The sequence below is a fragment of the Nomascus leucogenys genome, chromosome 19 (genome assembly GCF_006542625.1).
Source record: "Nomascus leucogenys isolate Asia chromosome 19, Asia_NLE_v1, whole genome shotgun sequence".
NCBI lineage: Eukaryota > Metazoa > Chordata > Mammalia > Primates > Hylobatidae > Nomascus > Nomascus leucogenys.
In genome coordinates, this window is record NC_044399.1 from 42850833 (window position 1) to 42872780 (window position 21948).

The window sequence follows — 21948 nt, forward strand, 5'->3', positions numbered from 1 at the left end:
AGTTAGAACCTGAGCAGGGTAGGCAGGATGTCCACACAGGGGAAGGTGTGGCAGTGTAGATGGGAGATCACTTACATGCAGGCGGTTAATCAAATGAGTAAATAACTTAAGGGTAATGGAAGCCAGGTTTCTCACAATTAGAGAAGAGGGAAGAACGGAGGATCAACTCTGTGATGCTGGATTGGAATTGGATGTTATCAGAGTAAACTCGTGTAGTTAGGTATGTACGTGCGCGCGCACACGCACACACACACACACACACACACACACACACACACACTCCCTAACTCTGTTCACTGAGAGCCTGGCAGCAGAGATGTTCCAAAAGCAATGAGCATACTTATCACCAAAACCTTGGCTTCTAAATACCGTTTTCCACTACGAGGAACCCAGATTCTCTGGAGAAACATCTGATTCCAGGGCTGGGATAGGAAAATATAAGATGAACCTGTGACACTGGGTGTGGTGGGTCACACCTGTAATCCCAACACTTTGGGAGGCCGAAGCAGGTGGATCACTTGAGGCCTAGAGTTCACAACCAGTCTGGCCAATATAGTGAAACACTGTCTTTACTAAAAATACAAAAATTAGCCAGGTGTGGTGGTGGGCACTGTTAATCCCAACTACTTGGGAGGCTGAGGCAAGGCAATCGCTTGAACCTGGGAGGCAGAGGTTGCAGTGAGCTGTGATCGCGCCATTGCACTCCAGTCTGGGCCACGGAATGAGATTCTGTCTCAAAAAAAAAAAAAAAAAAAAGCCTGAAACTCTTGGTTATTTCAGCCCTTAAAGGATGATGAGGACATATCAAAAGGATGCAGAAGCCAGCTTGACGGGGTTCCCACTGGCCAAATCAGGGACAAGCTGAGCATCAGAATTAATCACAATAGTAAAGGGTTGTAATCCTTTGGATACAATGAGAAACCACAAGTTTACATCAATCAAAATTTTAAAATCAATAAATGGAAAGTTTACGATTTACATAGTTTCAAAGTACCCACTTATAAAATGCTTATTAATTATAAAGGGAGGGAAAATAGTAACTTGGCTGTGGAGAAGCCTAGCAGACACCCCTTTAACCAAGTGATCAAAGTGAACATTGTTGGTATGGGACAAGTTGAAATCATGTGCCTCCGGGCAGAACACAACATCACTTCTGTGATATTCCTGCCCAAAGTGTGTGACCTGAGCTTAATCATGAAAATACATCCGATAAACCCAAATTGAGAGACAGCCTTCAAAATTAAGTATCAAGGTCAAGAAAGTGAAGGAAAGTTGACGAACTGTTCCTAAACTGAAAGAGACCAAAGAGACTTGAGAACTAGATCCAAGGCTTGATTCTCATCTAGATCCCCTTGCTATGGAGGACATGATAGGACCTCCCAGTGAATCTCAAGAATGGGGTCTGCAGGTTGGATGGTGGCAACATGACCGTGCAAGCATCCTGAGTGTTGCAGGTGCTTTGGAAAACGGCAGCGTGCTTGAATGTACACAGATCACCAGGGGGTCTTCTTAAGACGCAGACTGACTCATTGAGCCTGGGTGGGGCCTGAGGCTCATGGGACCTATCCAATCATCTCCAACTGTGCCCATTCTGCTGGCCCAGCGATGGTACTTGGAGTAGCAAGGCTCTAGTGAACCTACGAAGAGTATTTGCTATTTGCCTCCCAAACACCCATCTTCCCCTTCTTTTGATCTAAACTCTAATTTTCCTTTGGGAACATCCTCTCCTGCCCTCTGTGCACCTGTTTTGGGTCAGATAGTCCCCAACACTCAGGCATGAAGTGTGCAACCTGGGCCTCTGCCACCACATCCTCTGGCCACTGTGAAAGTTTCAAGGCTGGTCCTGAAACCCAGGCAGGGTCAGTGTATTCATCTGCTCTCACACTGCTATGAAGAAATACCCAAGACTGGGTAATTTATATAAAGAAAAGAGGTTTAATTGACTCACAGTTCAGCACGGCTGGGGCGGCCTCAGGAAACTTACAATCATGGTGGAAGGCACCTCTTCACAGGGTAGCAGGAGAGAGAATGAGAGCCGAGCGAAGAGGGAAGCCCCTTATAAAACCGTCAGATCTCATGAGAACTCACTCACTCTCAGGAGAACAGCATCAGAGGACCCACCCCTATGATTTAATTATCTCCATCTGGTCCTGCCCTTCACACGTGGGGATTATTACAATTCAAGGTGAAATCTGGGTGAGGACGCAGAGCCAAACCATATCAGTTAGTGAAATGCAACTCTAAGAAGCCTGGCTGAGTTAACACAGCCTCTATAGACCCCATTTGTCTTCTGGAGCCTTCCTGAACTCCTAAGCCTTACAGTGGCTCAGGCCTTGCCTTCTGCCCTCTAACTCCAAAGGCCTCAAAGGCTTTTCTGATCCCCATATGACTCCACCACAAAGTATCCATGTGCCCTTAGGAAAATGAATTTTCGCTTCAGTTTTCACACCTATAAAATGGGATACCACTTACCTCAAAGGATTGTCCACCTAAAGTGTTTTGCACAGGACCTGCCACAGAGTAGATGCTCAATAAATTTTTAATTGTTCACGTTGGCTTTTGAAGCCCACGACCCCACACAAAAAGAAGGGATGGCATCTTGCTGGTACATCTTAGGTCACTTTCTGTATTGATGGTGGCTCACCACAGAGTGTGGGGCCCCTGGAAGATGAAGCCAAACCTGCTAGCTACTGTTATTGTTCCCTCCAGGTTCCAACAATTCCTGCACAGTCTAGCTACTCAATTCATTCCTAGTTTGCTCCCATCCTATATCGAGTTGCCTATATAAATGCATATCAAAAGGAAATAAATTAGCAACGTTGTAGGTGCCACCGAGTGCAGGTTTTCTCACTCCCAGTCATCGCAGTCTCCTGCCAGTGAGCAGAAATCCCTTTCGACTGTCTTTATTCTACTGCCATCCTGTGGCTGGTCTGTGCCACTGCAGCACCATGGGCCGGATGTAGCTGAGCATCTGTAGGGTCATTGTCCTCACTGTCCCCAGGAAGGGGCTCCTGAGGAGGGAGTGCAGTTGAAGGGTCTGCTCAGGTCCCCCACCAGCGGGCAGGCGTCTGGCGTGAATCACCAGTCTTGACTTGGTTTCTGTTTGATGAACCTTAAGGACATGTAGTACAGGACCATGAAGCCACCGCTGAGGCCAATGACGATGAGGTAGATGGCGTAGAGAGGGTACGAGTTCAGCTCCATGGCACTGAGGATCTGGAGACACAGACATGCAGTGGGTTCATTAGGAGGATGGGCAGCCGGATGTCCAATAATTTAGAACCTGAGGACTTCCCTGCTTACTTTATCTCCTGAGACCGCAATGGTGAGGTTCCCGAGAGGCCTTTTGTAAGTCCTTCTGCTGAACTGAATCTTCATCAGCCCTTCAAAACACCAGCGCAGGAAGGACACTTTGGAAATCCACGCGGGCACTGGAGACAGAGAGCCGCATAACTCACAGGTCTCCCTCATATTCTCACAGTTTCCCCATATTCGCATGGTCTCCCCCATATTCACACAGTCTCCCCATATTCCCATGGGCTCCCCATATTCGCACAATCTCCCCATATTCCCAGGATCTCCTTTATATTGATGTGGTCTCCCCCATATTCACACAGTCTGCTCATATTTCCACAGTCTCCCCATATTCCCACGGTCTCCTTTATATTGACACAGTCTCCTGCATATTCACATGATCTCCCCATATTCCCACGGTCTTCCCATATTCCCATGGTCTCCCCATATTTGCACAATCTCCCCATATTCCCACAATCTCCTTTATATTGACATGGTCTCTCCCATATTCCCACAGTCTCCCCATATTCCCACGGCTCCTTTATATTGACATGGTCTCCCCCATATTCACACTTTCCTCATATTCCCATGGTCTACCCATATTCTCACGGTCTCCTGCATATTCACATGATCTCCCCACATTCCTACAGACTCCCCATATTCCCATGGTCTCCCCATATTCGCATGATCTTTCCATATTCCCACGGTCTCCCACATATTCACACAGTCTCCGCATCTTCTCGCCGTCTCCCCATATTCCCATGGTCTCCAATTCTCATGGTCTCCCTGTATTCCCATGATCTCCTTTATATTGACAGTCTCCCCCATATTCAGTCTCCCCATATTCCCATGGTCTCCTCACATTCTCACAGTCTCTCTGACCTGTACAAGGGCACATCCCACTCTGAGACAGGGTCGTGGTGGCTCTGGCCCAAGTTCTCTGATGAGCAAGGAGGGGAGAGAGACCAAGAGACAAAAGGGCAGAGGGGTTGTGGACACGGACTGCGGCCAAGGGAGCTGAGAGGCCATGGGGTCACCCACACATTTGATCCATAGCAATTCTCGAGAGGGATTTGATGAGGCATCCCTGCACGTGCTCAGCTTCATGGACTGTGTGGGCTGAGGAGACTCAGTGGCCCCACACCAGAGACGATGGAGCCTGTGCCCTGATCCTATGGAGGTGGCATGGTATGGAGAGGGGAAGGAGGAAATGAGCCCTGCCTGGGTGCATCAGGAAAGCCCTGGCAGAAAAGAGGCCCCATGGAAGATGGGCATGACGTTCCCAGAGATAGCTGGGCAGGCTCAGAGGTGAGAGGGTGGGGTGTGCTGGGAGCTTCAGAAAGCTGGGGAGGCCGCAGGGATTGAGCAGCCCTAGGAGGATTTGAACAAAGAGGGGCATGGGTTTGCACCTTGGAAAGCTCACTCTGCATGGCTGAGTCAAGAGGGATGTGGAGGGGCCCAGGTTACAGAGACCAGGCTATGGCAGTGGCCCAGGCTCAAACGATGGTGGCCAGGGTTGGGGACACAGCCAAGTAGACATTTCAGAGAAACAGGAGGCAGAATCGACCTGGCTCACAGGTGGATGTGGAGAGGGAGGGAGAGATTCAAGGGCGACTTCTGGATATCAGCTGTGGGATAGGAGGAGATGCATCTGGAATCTCTAATGGAATCGTTCCTTTGGCCTCCACGGCAGTGGGCAAAGGCCTCTGCTTCCGGAAGCGCCAGCCTCGAGTTGGATCTAAGTGATAAGTGTCCATCTCCAGATGAAAGCAGGCTTCATCCAGCCACGTGAGTCCTAACAAAGCTGGCCCAGGCCCGGGGGACAGGCCTTACCTGTCCACAGGCTGCTCAAGTTTATCATGAAGCCCCCGGTGAGGTAGAAGGAGTTGTAGAGGGCGTTGCTGAAGAAGGAGGCCATGTGGAAGGTGGGGAGCAAGGCTGCGGCGGCCAGGGCCATAATCCTGCAACAGAAGACCACCAGCCACACCAGCAGGAAGTGCAGCAGGAAGGGTTGGAGGCCCGGCCTCAGGTTGGCCAGCCAGTAGGTGGGCATCCCATAGATGATGATGTAGGCACAGTGCTCCGGAAGCTCCCCGAGGATCTGCAAAGAACAGCCCTTGCAAGGATATGAAGCCAACACCTTCACTGCCATTATTATAAACGTTTAAAAGTAGCAATGCCCCCCGATGGCCACCTTCCCTCCTGGTGATGATGAGGCTGTGGCAGGAGGGTGTGCTGGGACCCAGGAGCATGAGCTCAGTGCTGGCTTCCCCCTTGCAGATGTCAAGTGCTCCCTCTAGGGCAGTTCAGCCTGTTTCCCCCAGGGCATCAATGGGCACCTGCTGTCCTAAGACCTGGTTTCAAGTCCCTACTCCCCCTGACCAGATCAAGTAGCTGTGTGGCCTTGGAGAGCCACGTAGCCTCTCTGAACCTCTGCTTCCTGGAAACACCTGCCTGGCCTACTCCACAGTGAGGCTCTGAAGAGGTAAAATACAATGAGGACTTTTATTTTTTAGATTCCTTCTGACCAGAAAACTATCATTCCTGGTCCACAGTCCTGGCGTTTTGGTAAATGTTTAAAATAAAAGTTCAAGTCTCTGAAACTTCCCTAGAAAATGTGGCATCTGGTGGCATCTGTGACTTCACATGACCCACGGCCCCATGGTTCAGAAAAGGCTTCCTTGTAGCAATGTTTTCTCCACACTTACCCCCACCCTGGTGGGTGGGGGGGCACTTGCTCTCAACCCTGCCCAGTCACCTTGGCAAAGAAATATGGACCAGTGGTGTACAGCCCGTCTTCCAGTTCATAGTAAAGCATTGCCCTCTCCGAGTAACCTAAAAAATAAGGGAAAGGAAAAGAGAATGAAAAGGTAGAATAAATCTACAGTGTTTCTGTTTTGGAGACTCTCTTAATACAATTCAAAGTAGTTATCATATTGCCCAAGTCTCATGTTTTTTTAAAAAATGGGCACAGTAAAGCCATCCTAATTTAGATGTTTGACGAGGCTCTTCAGATTTTGCAAGTCTGTAGCTCGTGTTTTGCTGTCAAATGTAAATCCTGCTAGGATAGGAACAGCTAAGACTCGGTAACTTACTTTCATTTGTATACTAACATTAACATGCAAACTTAAAAACATTGTTGTCTTCTTGTGTATCACAATCACAATGAAATCAAACCTGCTCCCCAAGAGCTGAGAGGAACACAGCTTGGAGGTGGCTGAGGTCCTGCCTGGCCATGCCAGTGGGCCACACTCACATTTGGAGATGACATCCAGAATGACATTGAAAGGGATGAGAGCGCCGATCATGAACAAGAGGGCGGCTGTATCCATGAGGGAGAGCTGGACGCTCCCATGGCCAAAATAGAGGAAGCCGATGGTCAGCGACATCAGGCAGGCCTCCGCCCCGTGGATGAGGAGGGTGGGCAGGTCTCGGAAGTCGTTGGAAATCTGACGACTTAAAAACCAAAAGGAAGAGATGCTCAGGCAGCAGCATACACCAGCCCCGTGACCTTGGGAATGTCACAGTCTCTGTAAGCCTCGTTTTTCTCCTATGAAAAATGGGCATGGTAATACCTGCCTCATAGAGTGGCTCTGAGGATTAAATCAGAAAACTGATGACAGCATCTGTCCCACAGTAGGTACTCAATAAATGATTGTTACTTTTATCATGAATGTATCAGCTTGGCAATGTTACTCAAAGAAATAATCCTGAGGAAAAAATCAATTATGTCCGTAAAGATGTACGGATAGGCTGGGCATGGTGGCTCATGCTTGTAATCCCAGCATTTTGGGAGGCTGAGGCAGGTGGATCACTTGAGGCCAGGTGATCGAGACCAGCCTGGCCAATGTGAAGAAACTCCATCTCTACTAAAAACACACAAAAAATTAGTCGGGCGTGGTGGCGCACACCTGTAATCCCAGCTACTTGGGAGGCTGAGGCAGGAGAATCACTTGAACCCGGGAGGCAGAGGTTGCAGTGAGCTGAGATCGCCCTAGTGCATTCCAGCCTGGGTGACAGAGAGAGACTCTGTGTTAAAAAGAAAAAATGTACGCTCAATGATGTCTGCTGCCTCATTGCTTGTAGTAGCAAAAGCCTGAAGATAATCTGGCCATCAAGATGGACTTAACGGGTGGGTGATTATGGCTAGACTGACTGGAATGCCGAGGAAGACCCAATCAGACGGGAGGTAGAGGTGCTGCCCTAACTGAAAAGAAACCGGCTACAGACCAGCATGCAGAGTATGATCCCACTACGTTGAAAAACGTGTGTGTGCATGGAAACATCAGGAAAGACACACGCCACACAGTGCTGTCTGGCTTTCTTTGAGGGCTGGTATGACCGGGACTTCCCTTTTTACTAGACATTCTCTCCTATTGTCTCCATTTTTCTCAATGACCATATGCTATTTCTACGATCTTCCAGCCCATGAGGATATCTTAATTTTGTTTAAAGAATAAAAGCAATAGGGGTGTTCGGTGTCACACTGAAGGTTAGTGCTGGTCCCACCAATGCTGTTTTCTTTTTCTGAGATGGGGTCTTGCTCTGCTGCCCAGGCTGGAGTGAAGGTGCCATCATGGCTCACTGCAGCCTCCACCTCCAGGAATCAAGCAATCCTTCCACCTCAGCCTACCAGGTAGGCCCACGCCACCATAACTGGCTAATTTTTATAATTTTTTGTAGAGATGGGCTTTCACCATGTTGCTCAGGCTGGTCTCGAACTCCTGAACTTAAGTGATCCACACACCACAGCCTCCCGGAGTGCTGGGATTACAGGCATAAGCCACCAACGCCCTGCTGGATGCTGTTTTTTCAAATGACTCTACCTCTCACTTTCTCCTTTAAATTCACTTTAATAGAAAGGGCTTAATGTGATATACAAAGACTTGGTGGGGGCGGGTTCAGTAATAAAATGACAGATAATTACCGGATCAACGTGGTAAACTGCTGCACTGCCCCAGGCATCTTCGTAGGACTCGGGAGGTAGTTGGTGTCCAGTGGGGTCAGGCTGCTGGGAGGCAGAAGATGTGGCCAGGTCATGCGTGCAGCCACCTTCTGCAGGGAGTTCTCCTCTCAGAGTTGCCCGCCACCTTACCTTTCCACACAGGTGTCCTCGTCAAGATCCTTCGTCTCTGCTTTCCACAGAAAGTCATCTAAGTCACGCACTTTTTCTAGAAACAGGGCTGCAAGTGACTGAGCCTTCTCCCTGGTGGCCAATTCCTGCTCTCTGCTGCGCCTGTCAATGCTGGTCAGGTCCACTGCAAGCAGGGGATGTGGAGTCACAGGTGGCCTGTTCCCTGGCACCTGCTCACAGGTCATGAGCTTGGTGCATGCCCAGCTCACAATGCTGATCACCTCTCATGGGGCTCTGGGACATTCTCCCCACCCTCAGCCATGAAGCAAGGGGCAGAGCAGAGAGAGGCAGAGGGACCCCAAGGACTGGGCCTTCACCCTGCCAGGCCTGACCACATCTGCAGAAGCCTCAGGGGAAGAGCAGTGGATCAAAAAATGGGAAATAGCAGAGGCCCCGCCCAAGTCCCACTACCCAGGCTCATTTTGAGGACATCTTAGGACAGAGCAAGAGCCTTCAGAGCCAAGGGCCACATCACAGTCATGCTCTGGTTCCAACTCAAGCTGTCCAGGAAACTTTTGATGAAGACTCAGTGCCCCACCATGGGGAGAAGTAGGGCTGGTCGGGGGAGGCTGAGTAGTTGGGCTCCCAGATAGTGAGAATTCCATCCAGAGAGTGAGAATTCTATCCAGACAGTGAGAGTTCAATCCAGATGGGGACAGTTCTATCCAGATAGATAGTGACAGTTCTATCCAGAGGGTGAGAATTCTATCCAGATAGTGAGAGTTCAATCCAGATGGTGATAATTCTATCCAGAAAGTGACAGTTCTATCCAGAGGGTGAGAATTCTATCCAGATAGATAGTGAGAGTTCTATCCAGAGAGTGAGAATTCTATCCAGATAGAGAGTGAGAATTCTATTCAGATGGGGAAAATTCTATCCAGATAGTGAGAGTTCTATCTACATGGTGAGAGTTCTATCTAGATAGGAAGTGAGATTTCTATCCAGAGAGTGAGAGTTCTATTCCCACACAGTGAGAGTTTCATTCAGATGGTGAGAGTTCTATCCAGATGGTGAAAGTTCTATCCAGTTATTAAGAGTTCTATCCAGACAGTGAGAGTTCTATCCAGACAGATAGTGAGAGATCTAACAAGACAGAGAGTGAGAGCTCTAGCCAGATAGACAGTGAGAGTTCTATCCAGAGAGTAAGAACTCTATCTAGATAGTGAGATTCCATCCAGATGGTGAGAATTCTATCCAGACAGAGAAGGAGAGTTCTATCCAAAGAGTGAGAATTCTTTCCAGACAGATAGTGAGAGTTCTATCCAGAGAGTCAGAATTCTATCCATATAGTGAGAGTTCTATGCAGATGGTGAGAACTCTATCCAGACAGATAGTGAGATTTCTATCCAGTGAGTAAGAATTCCATCCAGCTAGTGAGAGTTCTATACAGATGGAGAGAATTCTACCCAGACAGATAGTGAGAGTTCTATCCAGAGAGTGAGAATACTATCCAGATAGTGAGAGTTCTATCTAGAGGATGAGAATTCTATCCAGATAGATAGTGAGAGTTCTGTCTGGAGAGACAGTGAGAATTCTATCCAGATGGGGAGAATTCCAGCCAGACAGATAGTGAGAGCTCTATCCATATGGCGAGAATTGTACCCAGACAGATAGTGAGAGTTCTATCCAGATTTTGAGAATTCTATCCACACAGATAGTGGGACTTCTATGCAGAGACTAAGAATTCTATCCAGATAGATAGTGAGAGTTATATCCAGAGGGTGAGAATTCTTCCCAGATAGAGAGGGTTCTAGCCAGATAGATATTGAGAGTTCTATCCAGAGGGTGAGAATTCTATTCAGATAGATAGTGAGAGTTCTATCCAGAGAGTGAGAATTCGATACAGATAGGGAGAGTTTTGTTCAGATGGTGAGAATTCTACCAGATAGTGAGAGTTCTATCCAGAGGATGAGAATTCTATCCAGACAGGTAGTGAGAGTTCTATCCAGAGAGTGAGAATTCCATGCAGATAGACAGTGAGAGTTCTATCCATAGAGATATTGAGAGTTCTATACAGACAGTGAGAATTCTATACAGATAGTAAGAGTTTTATCTAGAGGGTGAGAATTCTATCTAGATACATAGTGAGAGTTCTATCCATAGAGTGAGAATTCTATCCAGACAGATAGTGAGAGTTCTATCCAGCTGGTGAGTATTCTATCCAGACTGTGAGAGTTCTATGCAGAGGGTGAGAATTCAATCCTGAAAGACTATGAGAGTTCTATCTAGAGTGAGAATTCTATCCAGATAGTGAGAGTTCTATCCAGAGGGTGACAATTCTATCCAGATATATTGTCAGAGTTCTATCCACAGAGTGAGAATTCTATCCTGATCGATAGTGAGAATTCTATCCAGATGCTGAGAATTCTATCCGGATAGCTAGAGTTCTATCCAGAGAGTGAGAATTCTATCCAGATAGGTAGTGAAGTGCTATCTAGACAGTCAGAGTTCTATCCAGATGATGATTATTCTATCCAGATAGAGTTCTATCCAGATGGTGAGAATTCTATCCAGACAGATAGTGAGACTCCTATCCAGAAAGTGAGAATTTTATCCAGATAGATAGTGCGAATTCTATCCAGCGGGTGACAGTTCTATCCAGAAAGATAGTGAGAGTTCTATCCAGAGAGTAAGAATTCTATCCAGATAGTGAGAGTTCGATCCAGATGGTGAGAATTCTACCAGACAGATAGTGAGGATTCTATACAGATTTTGAGAATTCTACCAGACAGTGAGAGTTTTATCCAGATGGTGAGAATTCTATCCAGACAGATAGTGAGAGTTCTATCCAGAGGGTGAGAATTCTATCCACATTGATAGTGAGAGTTCTATCCAGAGAATGAGAATTCTATCCAGACAGATAGTGAGAGTTCTATCCAGAGAGTGAGAATTCTATCCGGATAGAGAGTGAAAGTTCTATCTAGAGTGAGAATTCTATCTAGATAGGTAGTGAGAGTGTTATCCAGACAGAGAATCAGAGTTCTATCTAGATGATGATTATTCTATCCAGATATAGAGTGAAAAATCTGTATAGATTGATACTGAGAGTTCTATTCAGAGAGGGCGAATTCTATCCAGAAAGAGAGAGTTCTATCCAGATGGCGAGAATTCTATCCAGACAGATAGTGAGAGTTCTATCCAGAGAGTGAGAATTGCATCCAGATAGTGAGAGTTCTGTCAGGATGGAGAGAATTATATCAAGAAAGACAGAGAGAGTTCTATAGAGAGGGTGATTATTCTATCCAGATAGATAGTGAGAGTTCCATCCAGAGAGTGAGAATTCTATCCAGATACATAGTGAGAGTTCTAACTAAAGGGTGAGAATTCTATACAGATAGTGAGAAATCTATCCAGAGAGTGAGAATTCCATCAGGATAGAAAGTGACAGTTCTATCCAGAGAGTGATAATTCTATTCAGATAGTGAGAGTTCTATCCAGATGCTGAGAACTCTATCCAGACAGATAGTGAGAGTTCTATCCAGACAGTCAGAATTCTATCCAGAGAGTGATAGATTAATACAGATGGTGAGAATTCTATCCAGACAGATAGAGTTCTATGCAGAGAGTGAGAATTCTATTCAGATAGTGAGATTTCTACCCAGAAGGTGAGAATTCTATACAGATAGTGAGCGTTCTATCCAGAGACTGAGAATCCTATCAAGATAGACAGTGGGGGTTCTATCCAGAGAGTGAGAATTCTATTTAGATAGTGAGAGTTCTATCCAGAGAGTGAGAATTCTATCCAGAGAGTGAGAGATCAATGCAGATAGTGAGAATTCTATCCGGAGAGATAGTGAGAGTTCTATACAGAGAGTGAAAATTCTATCCAGATTAGATAGTGAGAGTTCTTTTTATTATTATTATTATTATTATTATTATTATTATACTTTAAGTTTTAGGGTACATGTGCACAATGTGCAGGTCTGTTACATATGTATCCATGTGCCATGTTGGTGTGCTGCACCCATTAACTCGTCATTTAGCATTAGGTATATCTCCTAATGCTGTCCCTCCCCCCTCCCCCCACTCCACAACAGTCCCTGGAGTGTGATGTTCCCCTTCCTGTGTCCATGTGTTCTCATTGTTCAATTCCCACCTATGAGTGAGAACATGCAGTGTTTGGTTTTTTGTCCTTGCGATAGTTCACTGAGAATGATGTTTTCCAGTTTCATCCATGTCCCTACAAAGGACATGAACTCATCATTTTTTATGGCTGCATAGTATTCCATGGTGTATATGTGCCACATTTTCTTAATCCACTCTATCGTTGTCAGATAGTGAGAGTTCTATCCAGAGAGTTAGAATTCTATCCAGATAGACAGTGAGAGTTCTATCCAGAGACTGAGAATTCTATCCAGATAGTGAGAGTTCTATCCTGATGGTGAGAATTCTATCCAGACAGATAGTGAGAGCTCTATACAGAGACTGAGATTTCTATCCAGATAGATAGAGTTCTATCTAAAGAGTGAGAATTCTATCCAGATAGTGAGCGTTCTATCCAGATGGTGAGAACTCTATCCAGAGAGTGACAGTTCTATCCAGAGGGTGAGAATTCTATCAACATAGATAGTGAGAGCTCTATACACAGAGTGAGAATTCTATCCAGATAGATATTGAGAGCTCTATCCAGAGTGAGAATTCTATCCAGATAGACAGTGAGAGTTCTATCCAGAGAGTGAGTATTCTATCTAGATAGATAGTGAGAGTTATATACAGAGAGTGAGAATTCTATCCAGATAGTGACAGTTCCATTCAGATGGTGAAAATTCTATACAGATAGTGAGAGTTCTATCCAGAGAGTGAGAATTCTATCCAGATAGGTACTGAGAGTTCTATCCAGACAGATAGTGAGAGTTCAACCCACATGGTGAGAATTCTATCCAGACAGTGAGGGTTCTATCCAGATGATGAGAATTCTATCCAGACAGATAGTGAGAGTTCTATCCCGATTTTGAGAATTCTATCTAGACAGATAGTAAGACTTCGATCCAGAGACTAAGAATTCTATCCAGATAGATAGTGAGAGTTCTATTCAGAGGGTGAGAATTCTATTGAGATAGATAGTGAGAGTTCTATCCAGATTGTGAGAATTATATCAAGATAGTGAGAGTTCTATCCAGAGGGTGACAATTCTATCCACAGAGGTAGTGAGAGTTCTATCCAGAGAGTGAGAATTCCATCCAGATAGATAGTGAGAGTTCTATCCAGACAGATAGTGAGAGTTCTATCCAAATAGTGAGTATTCTATCCAGACAGATAGTGAGAGTACTATCCAAATGGTGAGTATTCTATCCAGACAGATAGTGAGAGTTCCATCCATATGGTGAGAATTCTATCTAGAGAGACAGTGAGAGTTCTATCCAGATGGTGAGAATTCTATCCAGACAGATAGTGAGACTTCTATCCAGAGACCGAGAATACTATTCAGATAGATAGTGAGAGTTCTATCCAGAGGGTGAGAATTATATCCAGATAGACAGTGAGAATTGTATCCAGAAAGTGAGAATTCTATCTATATAGATATTGAGAATTCTATCCAGATGCTGAGAATGCCATAGAGATTAAGTGAGTATTCTTTCCAGATGCTAAGAGTTCTATCCAGAAAGATAGTGAGAGTTTTATCCAGAGAGTAGGAATTCTATCCAGTGAGTGAGAGTACTATTCAGATGGTGAGAATTCTATCCAGACAGATAGCGAGAATTCTATCCAGAGAGTGAGAATTCTATCCAGATAGTGAGACTTCTACCCAGATGGTGAGAATTCTATCCAGACAGATAGTGAGAGTTCTATCCAGACTGTGAGAATTCTATCTAGATAGATAGTGAGAATTCATTCCAGATGGTGAGAATTCTATCCAGATAGTGAGTGCTAACCAGAGAGTGAGAATTATATCCAGATAGGTAGTGAGATTTCCATCCAGAGAGTGAGAATTCTATCCAGATAGATAGTGCGGCTTCTATCCATATGGTGAGAATTCTATCAAGATAGATAGTGAGAGTTCTACCGACAGAGTGAGAATTCTATCCAGATGGTGGGAATTCCATAGACATAGATAGTGAGAGTTCTATCCAGAGAGTGAGAATTCTATCCAGATAGACAGTGAGAGAGTGAAAATTCTATCTAAACAGCTAGTGAGAGTCCTATCCAGAAAGATATCCAGTGAGAGTTCTATCCAGAAAGATATCCAGTGAGAGTTCTATCCAGAAAGATATCCAGAAAGATAGTGAGAGTTCTATCCAGAGAGTGAGAATACTAACCAGAGAGATAGTGACAGTTCCACCCAGATGGTGAGAGTTATATCCAGACACTGAGAGTTCTAACCAGAGGCTAAGAGTTCTATCCAGATTGATAGTGAGAATTCTATCCAGACAGATAGTGAGAGATCTATCCAGAGAGTGAGAATTCTATCCAGATAGATAGTGAGAATTCTATCCAGATGGTGAGAATTCCACCCAGACAGATAGTGAGAGTTCTATCCAGATGGTGAGAATTCTATCCAGATAGTTAGTGAGAGTTCTATCCAGAGAGTGAGAATTCTATAAAGATATATACTGAGAATTCTATCCTGATGGTGAGAATTCTATCCAGATAGTGAGAGTTCTATCCAGAGAGTGAGAATTCTATCAAGATAGTGAGAGTTGCATCCGGATGGTGAAAATTCTATCTAAACAGCCAGTGAGACTTCTGTCCAGATAGATAGTGAGAGTTCTATCCAGAGAGTGAGAATTCTATAAAGATATATACTGAGAATTCTATCCTGATGGTGAGAATTCTATCCAGATAGTGAGAGTTCTATCCAGAGAGTGAGAATTCTATCAAGATAGTGAGAGTTGCATCCGGATGGTGAAAATTCTATCTAAACAGCCAGTGAGACTTCTATCCAGATAGATAGTGAGAGTTCTATCCACACGGTGAGAATTCTAATCCAGATAGTGATAGTTCTATCCAGACAGTGAGAATTCTATCCAGACTGTGAGAGTTCCATCCAGAGGGTGAGAATTCTATCCAGATATTGTGCGTTCTATCCAGAGAGTGAGAATTCTATCCAGATAGTGAGAGCTCTATCCAGACGGTGAGAATTCTATCCAGACAGATAGTGAGAGTTCCATGCAGATGGTGAGAATTCTATCCAGATATTGTGCGTTCTATCCAGAGGGTGAGAATTCTATCCAGATAGATACTGAGAGTTCTATCCTGAGAGTGCGAATTCTATCCTTATACGGAGATTTCTTCCCAGATGGTGAGAATTCTATCCAGATAGACAGTGAGAGTTCTATCTAGAGTGAGAATTGTATCCAGATAGTGAGAGTTCTATCCAGATGGTGGGAATTCTACCAGTTAGATAGTGAGAGTTCTATCCAGAGAGTGAGAATTCTATCCAGACAGATACTGAGAATTCTATCCAGATGGTGGGAAATCTATACAGATAGTGAGAGTTCTATCCAAAGAGTGAGAATTATATCCAGATTGATAGTAACAGTTCTATCCAGAGAGTGAGAATTCCATCCAGATTATGAGAGTTGTTTCCGGATGGTGAAAATTCTACGTAGACAGACAGAGAGAGTTCTATCCGGAGAGTGAGAATTCTATTCAGATAGATAGTGAGAATTCTATCCAGATGGTGAGAATTCTATCCAGATAGTGAGAGTTCTTTCCAGGTAGTAAGAGTTCTATCCAGAAAGATAGTGAGAGTTTTATCCAGAGAGTAAGAATTCTATCCGGTCAGTGAGAGTTCTGTCCAGATGGTGAGAATTATTTCCATATAGATAGTGAGGATTCCATCCAGAGAGTGAGAATTCTATCCAGATGGGGAGAATTCTATCCAGATAGTGAGAGTTTTTTCCAGGTAGTAAGAGTTCTATCCAGAAAGATAGTGAGAGTTTCATCCAGAGAGTAAGAATTCTATCCAGTCTGTGAGAGTTCCATCTAGATGGTGAGAATTTTATCCAGACAGATAGTGAGAGTTCTATCCAGAGGGTGAGAATTCTATCCAGAGAGATTGTCAGAGTTCTATCCAGAGTGAGAATTCTATCCTGATCGATAATGAGAATTCTATCCAGATGGTCAGAATTCTATCCAGATAGCGAAAGTTCTAACCACAGAGTGAGAATTCTATTCAGATAGGTAGTGAGTTCTATCCAGACACATAGTGAAAGTTCTATGCAGATGGTGAGAATTTTATCCAGACAAATAGTGAGAATTCTATCCAGATGGAGAAAATTCTATCCAGACAGACAGAATTCTATGCAGATGGTGAGAATTCCATCCAGATAGATAGTGAGAGTTCTATCCAGAGGGTGAGGGTTCTATCCAGAAAGATAGTGAGAGTTTTATCCAGATGGTGAGAATTCTATCCAGACAAATAGTGAGAGTTTTATGCAGAGAGTGAGAATTCTATCCAGATAGATAGTGAGAGTTCTATCCAGATAGTGAGAATTCTATCCAGATAGATAGTGAGAGTTCTATCCAGATAGTGAGAATTCTATCCAGATAGTGAGAGTTCTATCTAGAGGGCGAGAATTTTACCCACATTCATAGTGAGAGTTCTATCCACAGAATCAGTATTCTATCCAGACAGATAATGAGAGATCTATCCAGAGAATGAGAATTCTATCCAGATACAGTGAGAGTTCTATCCAGAGCGGGAGAATTCTATCCAGATAGTGAGAGTTCTATCCAGATGGTGAGAATTCTATACAGACAGATAGTGAGAGTTTTATCCAGCGAGCGAGAATTCAATCCAGGTAGATAGTGAGAGTTGTATCCAGAGGGTGAGAATTCTATCCAGATACTAAGAGCTCTATCCAGATGGTGAGAATTCCATCCAGACAGATAGTGAGGGTTTCGTACAGATGGTGAGAATTCTATCTAAATAGTGAGAATTCTACACAGAGGATGAGAATTGTATCCAGACAGATAGCGAGAGTTCTATACAGAGAGTGAGAATTCTATCAAGATAGTGAGAGTTGTATCCAGAGGGTGAGAATTATATCCAGATAGATAGTCAGAGATCTATCCACAGAGTGAGAATTCTATACAGGCAGATAGTGAAAATTCTATCCAGAGACTGAGAATTCTGTCCAGATAGGTAGTGAGAGTTCTATCCAGATGGTGAGAATTCTATCCAGATAGTAAGAGTTCTATCCAGAGGGTGACAGTTCTATCCAGACAGGTAGTGAGAGTTCTATCCAGAGAGTGAGAATTCCATGCAGATAGATAGTGAGAGTTCTAACCAGAGAGTGAGAAATCTATCTAGATTGATACTGAGAGTTCTATTCAGAGAGGGAGAATTCTATCAAGAGAGAGTTCTATCCAGATGGTGAGAATTCGATCCAGACAGATAGTGAGAGTTCTATCCAGATGGATAGTGAGAATTCTATCCAGATAGTGAGATTTCCTCCCAGATAGTGAGTTCTATCAAGAAAGATAGTGAGAATTTTATCCAGAGAGTAAGAATACGATCCAGTTAGTGAGAGTTCTATTCAGATTGTGAGAATTCTATCCAGACAGATAGCGAGAGTTCTATCCTGAGAGTGAGAATTCTATCCAGATAATGAGAGTTCTATCCAGATAGTGAGAATTTTATCCACACAGATAGTGAGAGTTCTATCTAGATGTTGAGAATTCTATCCAGATAAATAGTGAGAGTTCCACACAGAGAGTGAGAATTCTCTCCAGACAATGTGAGTTCTATCCAGATTGTGAGAATTCTATCCAGATAGATAGTGACAGTTCTATCCAGAGAGTGAGAATTCTATCCAGATAGATTGTGAGAGTTCTATCCAGAGAGTAAGAATTCTATTCAGGTAGGTAGTGAGAGTTCTGTCCAGATGGTGAGAATTCTATCCAGACAAATAGAGTTTTATCCAGAGAGTGAGAATTCTGTCCAGATAGATAGTAAGAGTTCTACCAAGGGAGTAAGAATTCTATTCAGATAGATAGTAAGAGTTCTATCAAGGGAGTAAGAATTCTATTCAGATAGATAGTGAGAGTTCTATCCAGATGGTGAAAATTCTATCCAGATAGTGAGAGTTCTAGCCAGAGGGTAAGAATTCTACCAGATAAATAGTGAGAGTTCAATCCAGAGAGAGAGACTACTATTCGTATAGATAGTGAGAGTTCTATCCAGAGGGTGAGAATCCTATCCAGACAGACAGTGAGAGTTCTACCCAGATCGTGAGAATTCTATCTAGATAGATTGTGAGAGTTCTATGCATATGGTGACAATACTATCCAGATAGATATTGAGAGTTCTATCCAGAGAGTGAGAATTCTATCCAGATACTGCAACTTGTATCTGGATGGTGAAAATGTTGTCTACACTGATAGTGAGACATCTATACAGAGAGTGAGAATTCATTCCAGATAGATAGTGAGAGTTCTGTCCAGCTGGTGAGAATTCTATCCAGATAGTGACAGTTCTATCCAGAGAGTGAGAATTCTATCAAGACTGTGAGAGTTCTATCCAGAGGGTGAGAATTCTATCCAGACAGATAGCGCGACTTCTATCCAGAGAGTGAGAATTCTATCAAGATTGTGAGAGTTCTATCTAGATGGTGAGAATTCTATCCAGACAGATAGTGAGAGTTCCATCTAGAGTGAGATTTCTATCCATATAGTTAGAGTTCTATCCAGAGGGTGAGAATTCTATCCAGATAGATTGTCAGAGTTCTATCCACAGAATGAGAATCCCATCCTGATCGATAGTGAGAATTCTATCCAGATGGTGAGAATTCTATCCAGATAGCGAGGGTTCTATACAGCGAGTGAGAATTCTATCCAGATACGTAGTGCGAATTCTATCCAGACAGATAGTGAGAATTCTATGCAGATAGTGAGAATTCTTTCCAGACAGATAGTGGACTTGTATCCAGAGAGTGAGAATTCTATCCAGATAGATAGTGCGAGTTCTACCAAGTGGGTGAGAGATCTATCCAGAAAGATAGTGAGAGTTCTAACCAGAGAGTAAGAATTCTATCCAGATAGTGAGAGTTCTATCCAGATGGTGAGAATTCTACCAGACATATAGTGAGAGGTCTATCCAGATGGTGAGAACTCTATCCAGACAGATGCTGAGAGTTTTATCCAGAGAATGAGAATTCTATCCAGATAGAGAGTGAGAGGCCTATGCAGAGGGTGAGAATTCTATCCAGATATATACTGAGAGTTCTATCCAGATGGTGATAATTCTATCCAGATAGATAGTGAGAGTTCTATCCAGAGAGTGAGAATTCTATCCAGATAGTGAGAGTTCCAGATAGTGGCAGATAGAGGCATCTGAATAGAACTCTCACTATCTATCTGGATAGAATTCTCACTATCTGGAAAGAACTCTGACTATCTGGGTAGATTTCTTACCATCTAGATAGAATTCTCACTATCTATCTGGATAGAATTCTCAGTCTCTGGATAGAACTCTCACTATCTATCTGGATAGAACTCTCACTATCTGGATATACTTCTCACCATCTGGATAGAACTCTCACTATCTGGATAGAATTCTCACACTCTGAATAGAACTGTCACTATCTATCTGGATGGAACTCTCCCCATCTAGATTGAACTCTAACTATCTGTATAGAATCCTCACCATCTGGATAGAATCCTGACTATCTATCTGGATACAATTTTCAGTCTCTGGATAGAACTCTCACTATGTATCTGGATAGAACTGTCACTATCTGGATGGAACTCTCACTATCTGGATAGAATTCTCACTCTTTGGATAGAACTCTGACTATCTATCTAGATAGAATTGTCACCATCTGGATAAAACTCTCACTATCTATCTGGATAGATTTCTCAGTCTCTGGATAGAAGTCTCACTATCTGTCTGGATAGAATTCTCACCATCTGGATACAACTCTGACTATCGGTCTGGATAGCATTCTCACCATTTGGATAGAACTCTCACTATCGGTCTGGATAGAACTCTCACTATCTATCTGGATAGATTTCTCACTCTCTGGATAGAACTCTCATTACCTGTCTGGATAGAGTTCTCACCCTCCGGATAGAACTCTCACTATCTGTATAGAATTCTCACCATTGGGATAGAACTTTCACTATCTGGATAGAATTCTCACTGTCTGGATAAAACTCTCATTATCTATCTTAACCGAATTCGCACTCGCTAGATAGAACTCTCACTATCTATCTGGATAGAACTCTCACCCTGTGGATAGAATTCTCACTATCTATCTGGTTAGAATTCTCAATCTCTGCATAGAAGTCACTCTATCTCTGGAAAGAATTGTCAGCATCTGAATAGAACTCTCATTATCTGTCTGGATAGAATTATCACTATGTGGAAAGAACTCTGACTATCTGGATAGAATTCTCACAATCTGGATAGAATTCTCACTATCTATCTGGATAGAATTCTCAGTCTGTAGATAGAACTCTCACTATCTATCTGGATAGAACTCTCGCTATCTGGATAGAACTCTCACTATCTGGATAGAACTCTCACTATCTGGATATAATTCTCACACTCTGAATAGAACTGTCACTATCTATCTGGATGGAACTCTCCCCATCTAGATTGAACTCTAACTATCTGTATAGAATCCTCACCATCTGGGTAGAATCCTAACTATCTATCTGGATACAATTTTCAGTCTCTGGATAGAACTCTCACTATGTATCTGGATAGAACTGTCACTATCTGGATGGAACGCTCACTATCTGGATAGAATTCTCACCCTCTGGATAGAACTCACACTATCTATCTGGATAGAATTCTCAGCCTCTGGTTAGAAATCTCACTACCTATCTGGATAGAATTCACACAATCTGGATAGAACTCTAACTATCTGTCTGGATAGAATTCTCACCATCTGGATAGAACTCTCACAATCTGTAGAGAATTCTCACTCTCTAGATAGAACTCTCGCTATCTGTCTGGATAGAATTCTCACCATCCGGATAGACCTCTCAGGAACTGGATAAAATTCTTACTCTCTGGATAAAACTCTCACTATATTTCTGGACAGAGCTCTTACTATCTGGAAAGAACTCTCACAATCTGGATTGAATTCTCACCATCTGGATAGAATTCTCACTATGTATCTGGATAGAATTCTCACTCTCTGGATAGAACTCTCACTATGTATCTGGATAGAATTCTCAGTCTCTGGATAGAAGTCTCACTATCTGTCTGGATAGAATTCTCAGCATCAGGATAGAACTCTCATTATCTATCTGGACAGAATCTCGCCATCTGGATAGAACTCTCACTATCTGGATAGAATTCCCACCCTCCGGATAGAACTCTCAGTATCGATCTGGATAGAACTCTCCCCATCTGGATTGAGCTCTATCTGTATAGTATTCTCACCATCTGGATAGAATTCTCACTATGTATCTGGATAGAGTTCTCAGTCTCTGGATGGAACTCTCACTGTGTGTCTGGATAGAACTCTCACTATCTGGATAGAACTCTCACTATCTATCTGGATAGAGCTCTCACCTTCTGGATAGAGCTTTATCTATCTGGATAGAATTCTGAGTCTCTGGAT

At 43.6% G+C, this 21948-nt stretch overlaps 1 protein-coding gene across 1 annotated transcript in view; it reads right to left on the reverse strand.

Moving 5' to 3' along the window:
* Positions 1-2048: 2048 nt before the first annotated feature.
* Positions 2049-21948, reverse strand: part of ABCG8 (ATP binding cassette subfamily G member 8) — a 39368-nt gene continuing 19468 nt past the window's right edge. Inside the window, exons 7-13 of the mRNA XM_003262792.4 lie at positions 8390-8552; positions 8222-8305; positions 6551-6750; positions 6053-6129; positions 5128-5395; positions 3304-3431; positions 2049-3216 (exon numbers count right to left, since the gene is read on the reverse strand). Coding sequence (XP_003262840.1) covers positions 3079-3216; positions 3304-3431; positions 5128-5395; positions 6053-6129; positions 6551-6750; positions 8222-8305; positions 8390-8552 — 1058 coding nt within the window. The 3' untranslated portion in view covers positions 2049-3078. The remainder of the gene's footprint in view (positions 3217-3303; positions 3432-5127; positions 5396-6052; positions 6130-6550; positions 6751-8221; positions 8306-8389; positions 8553-21948) is intronic.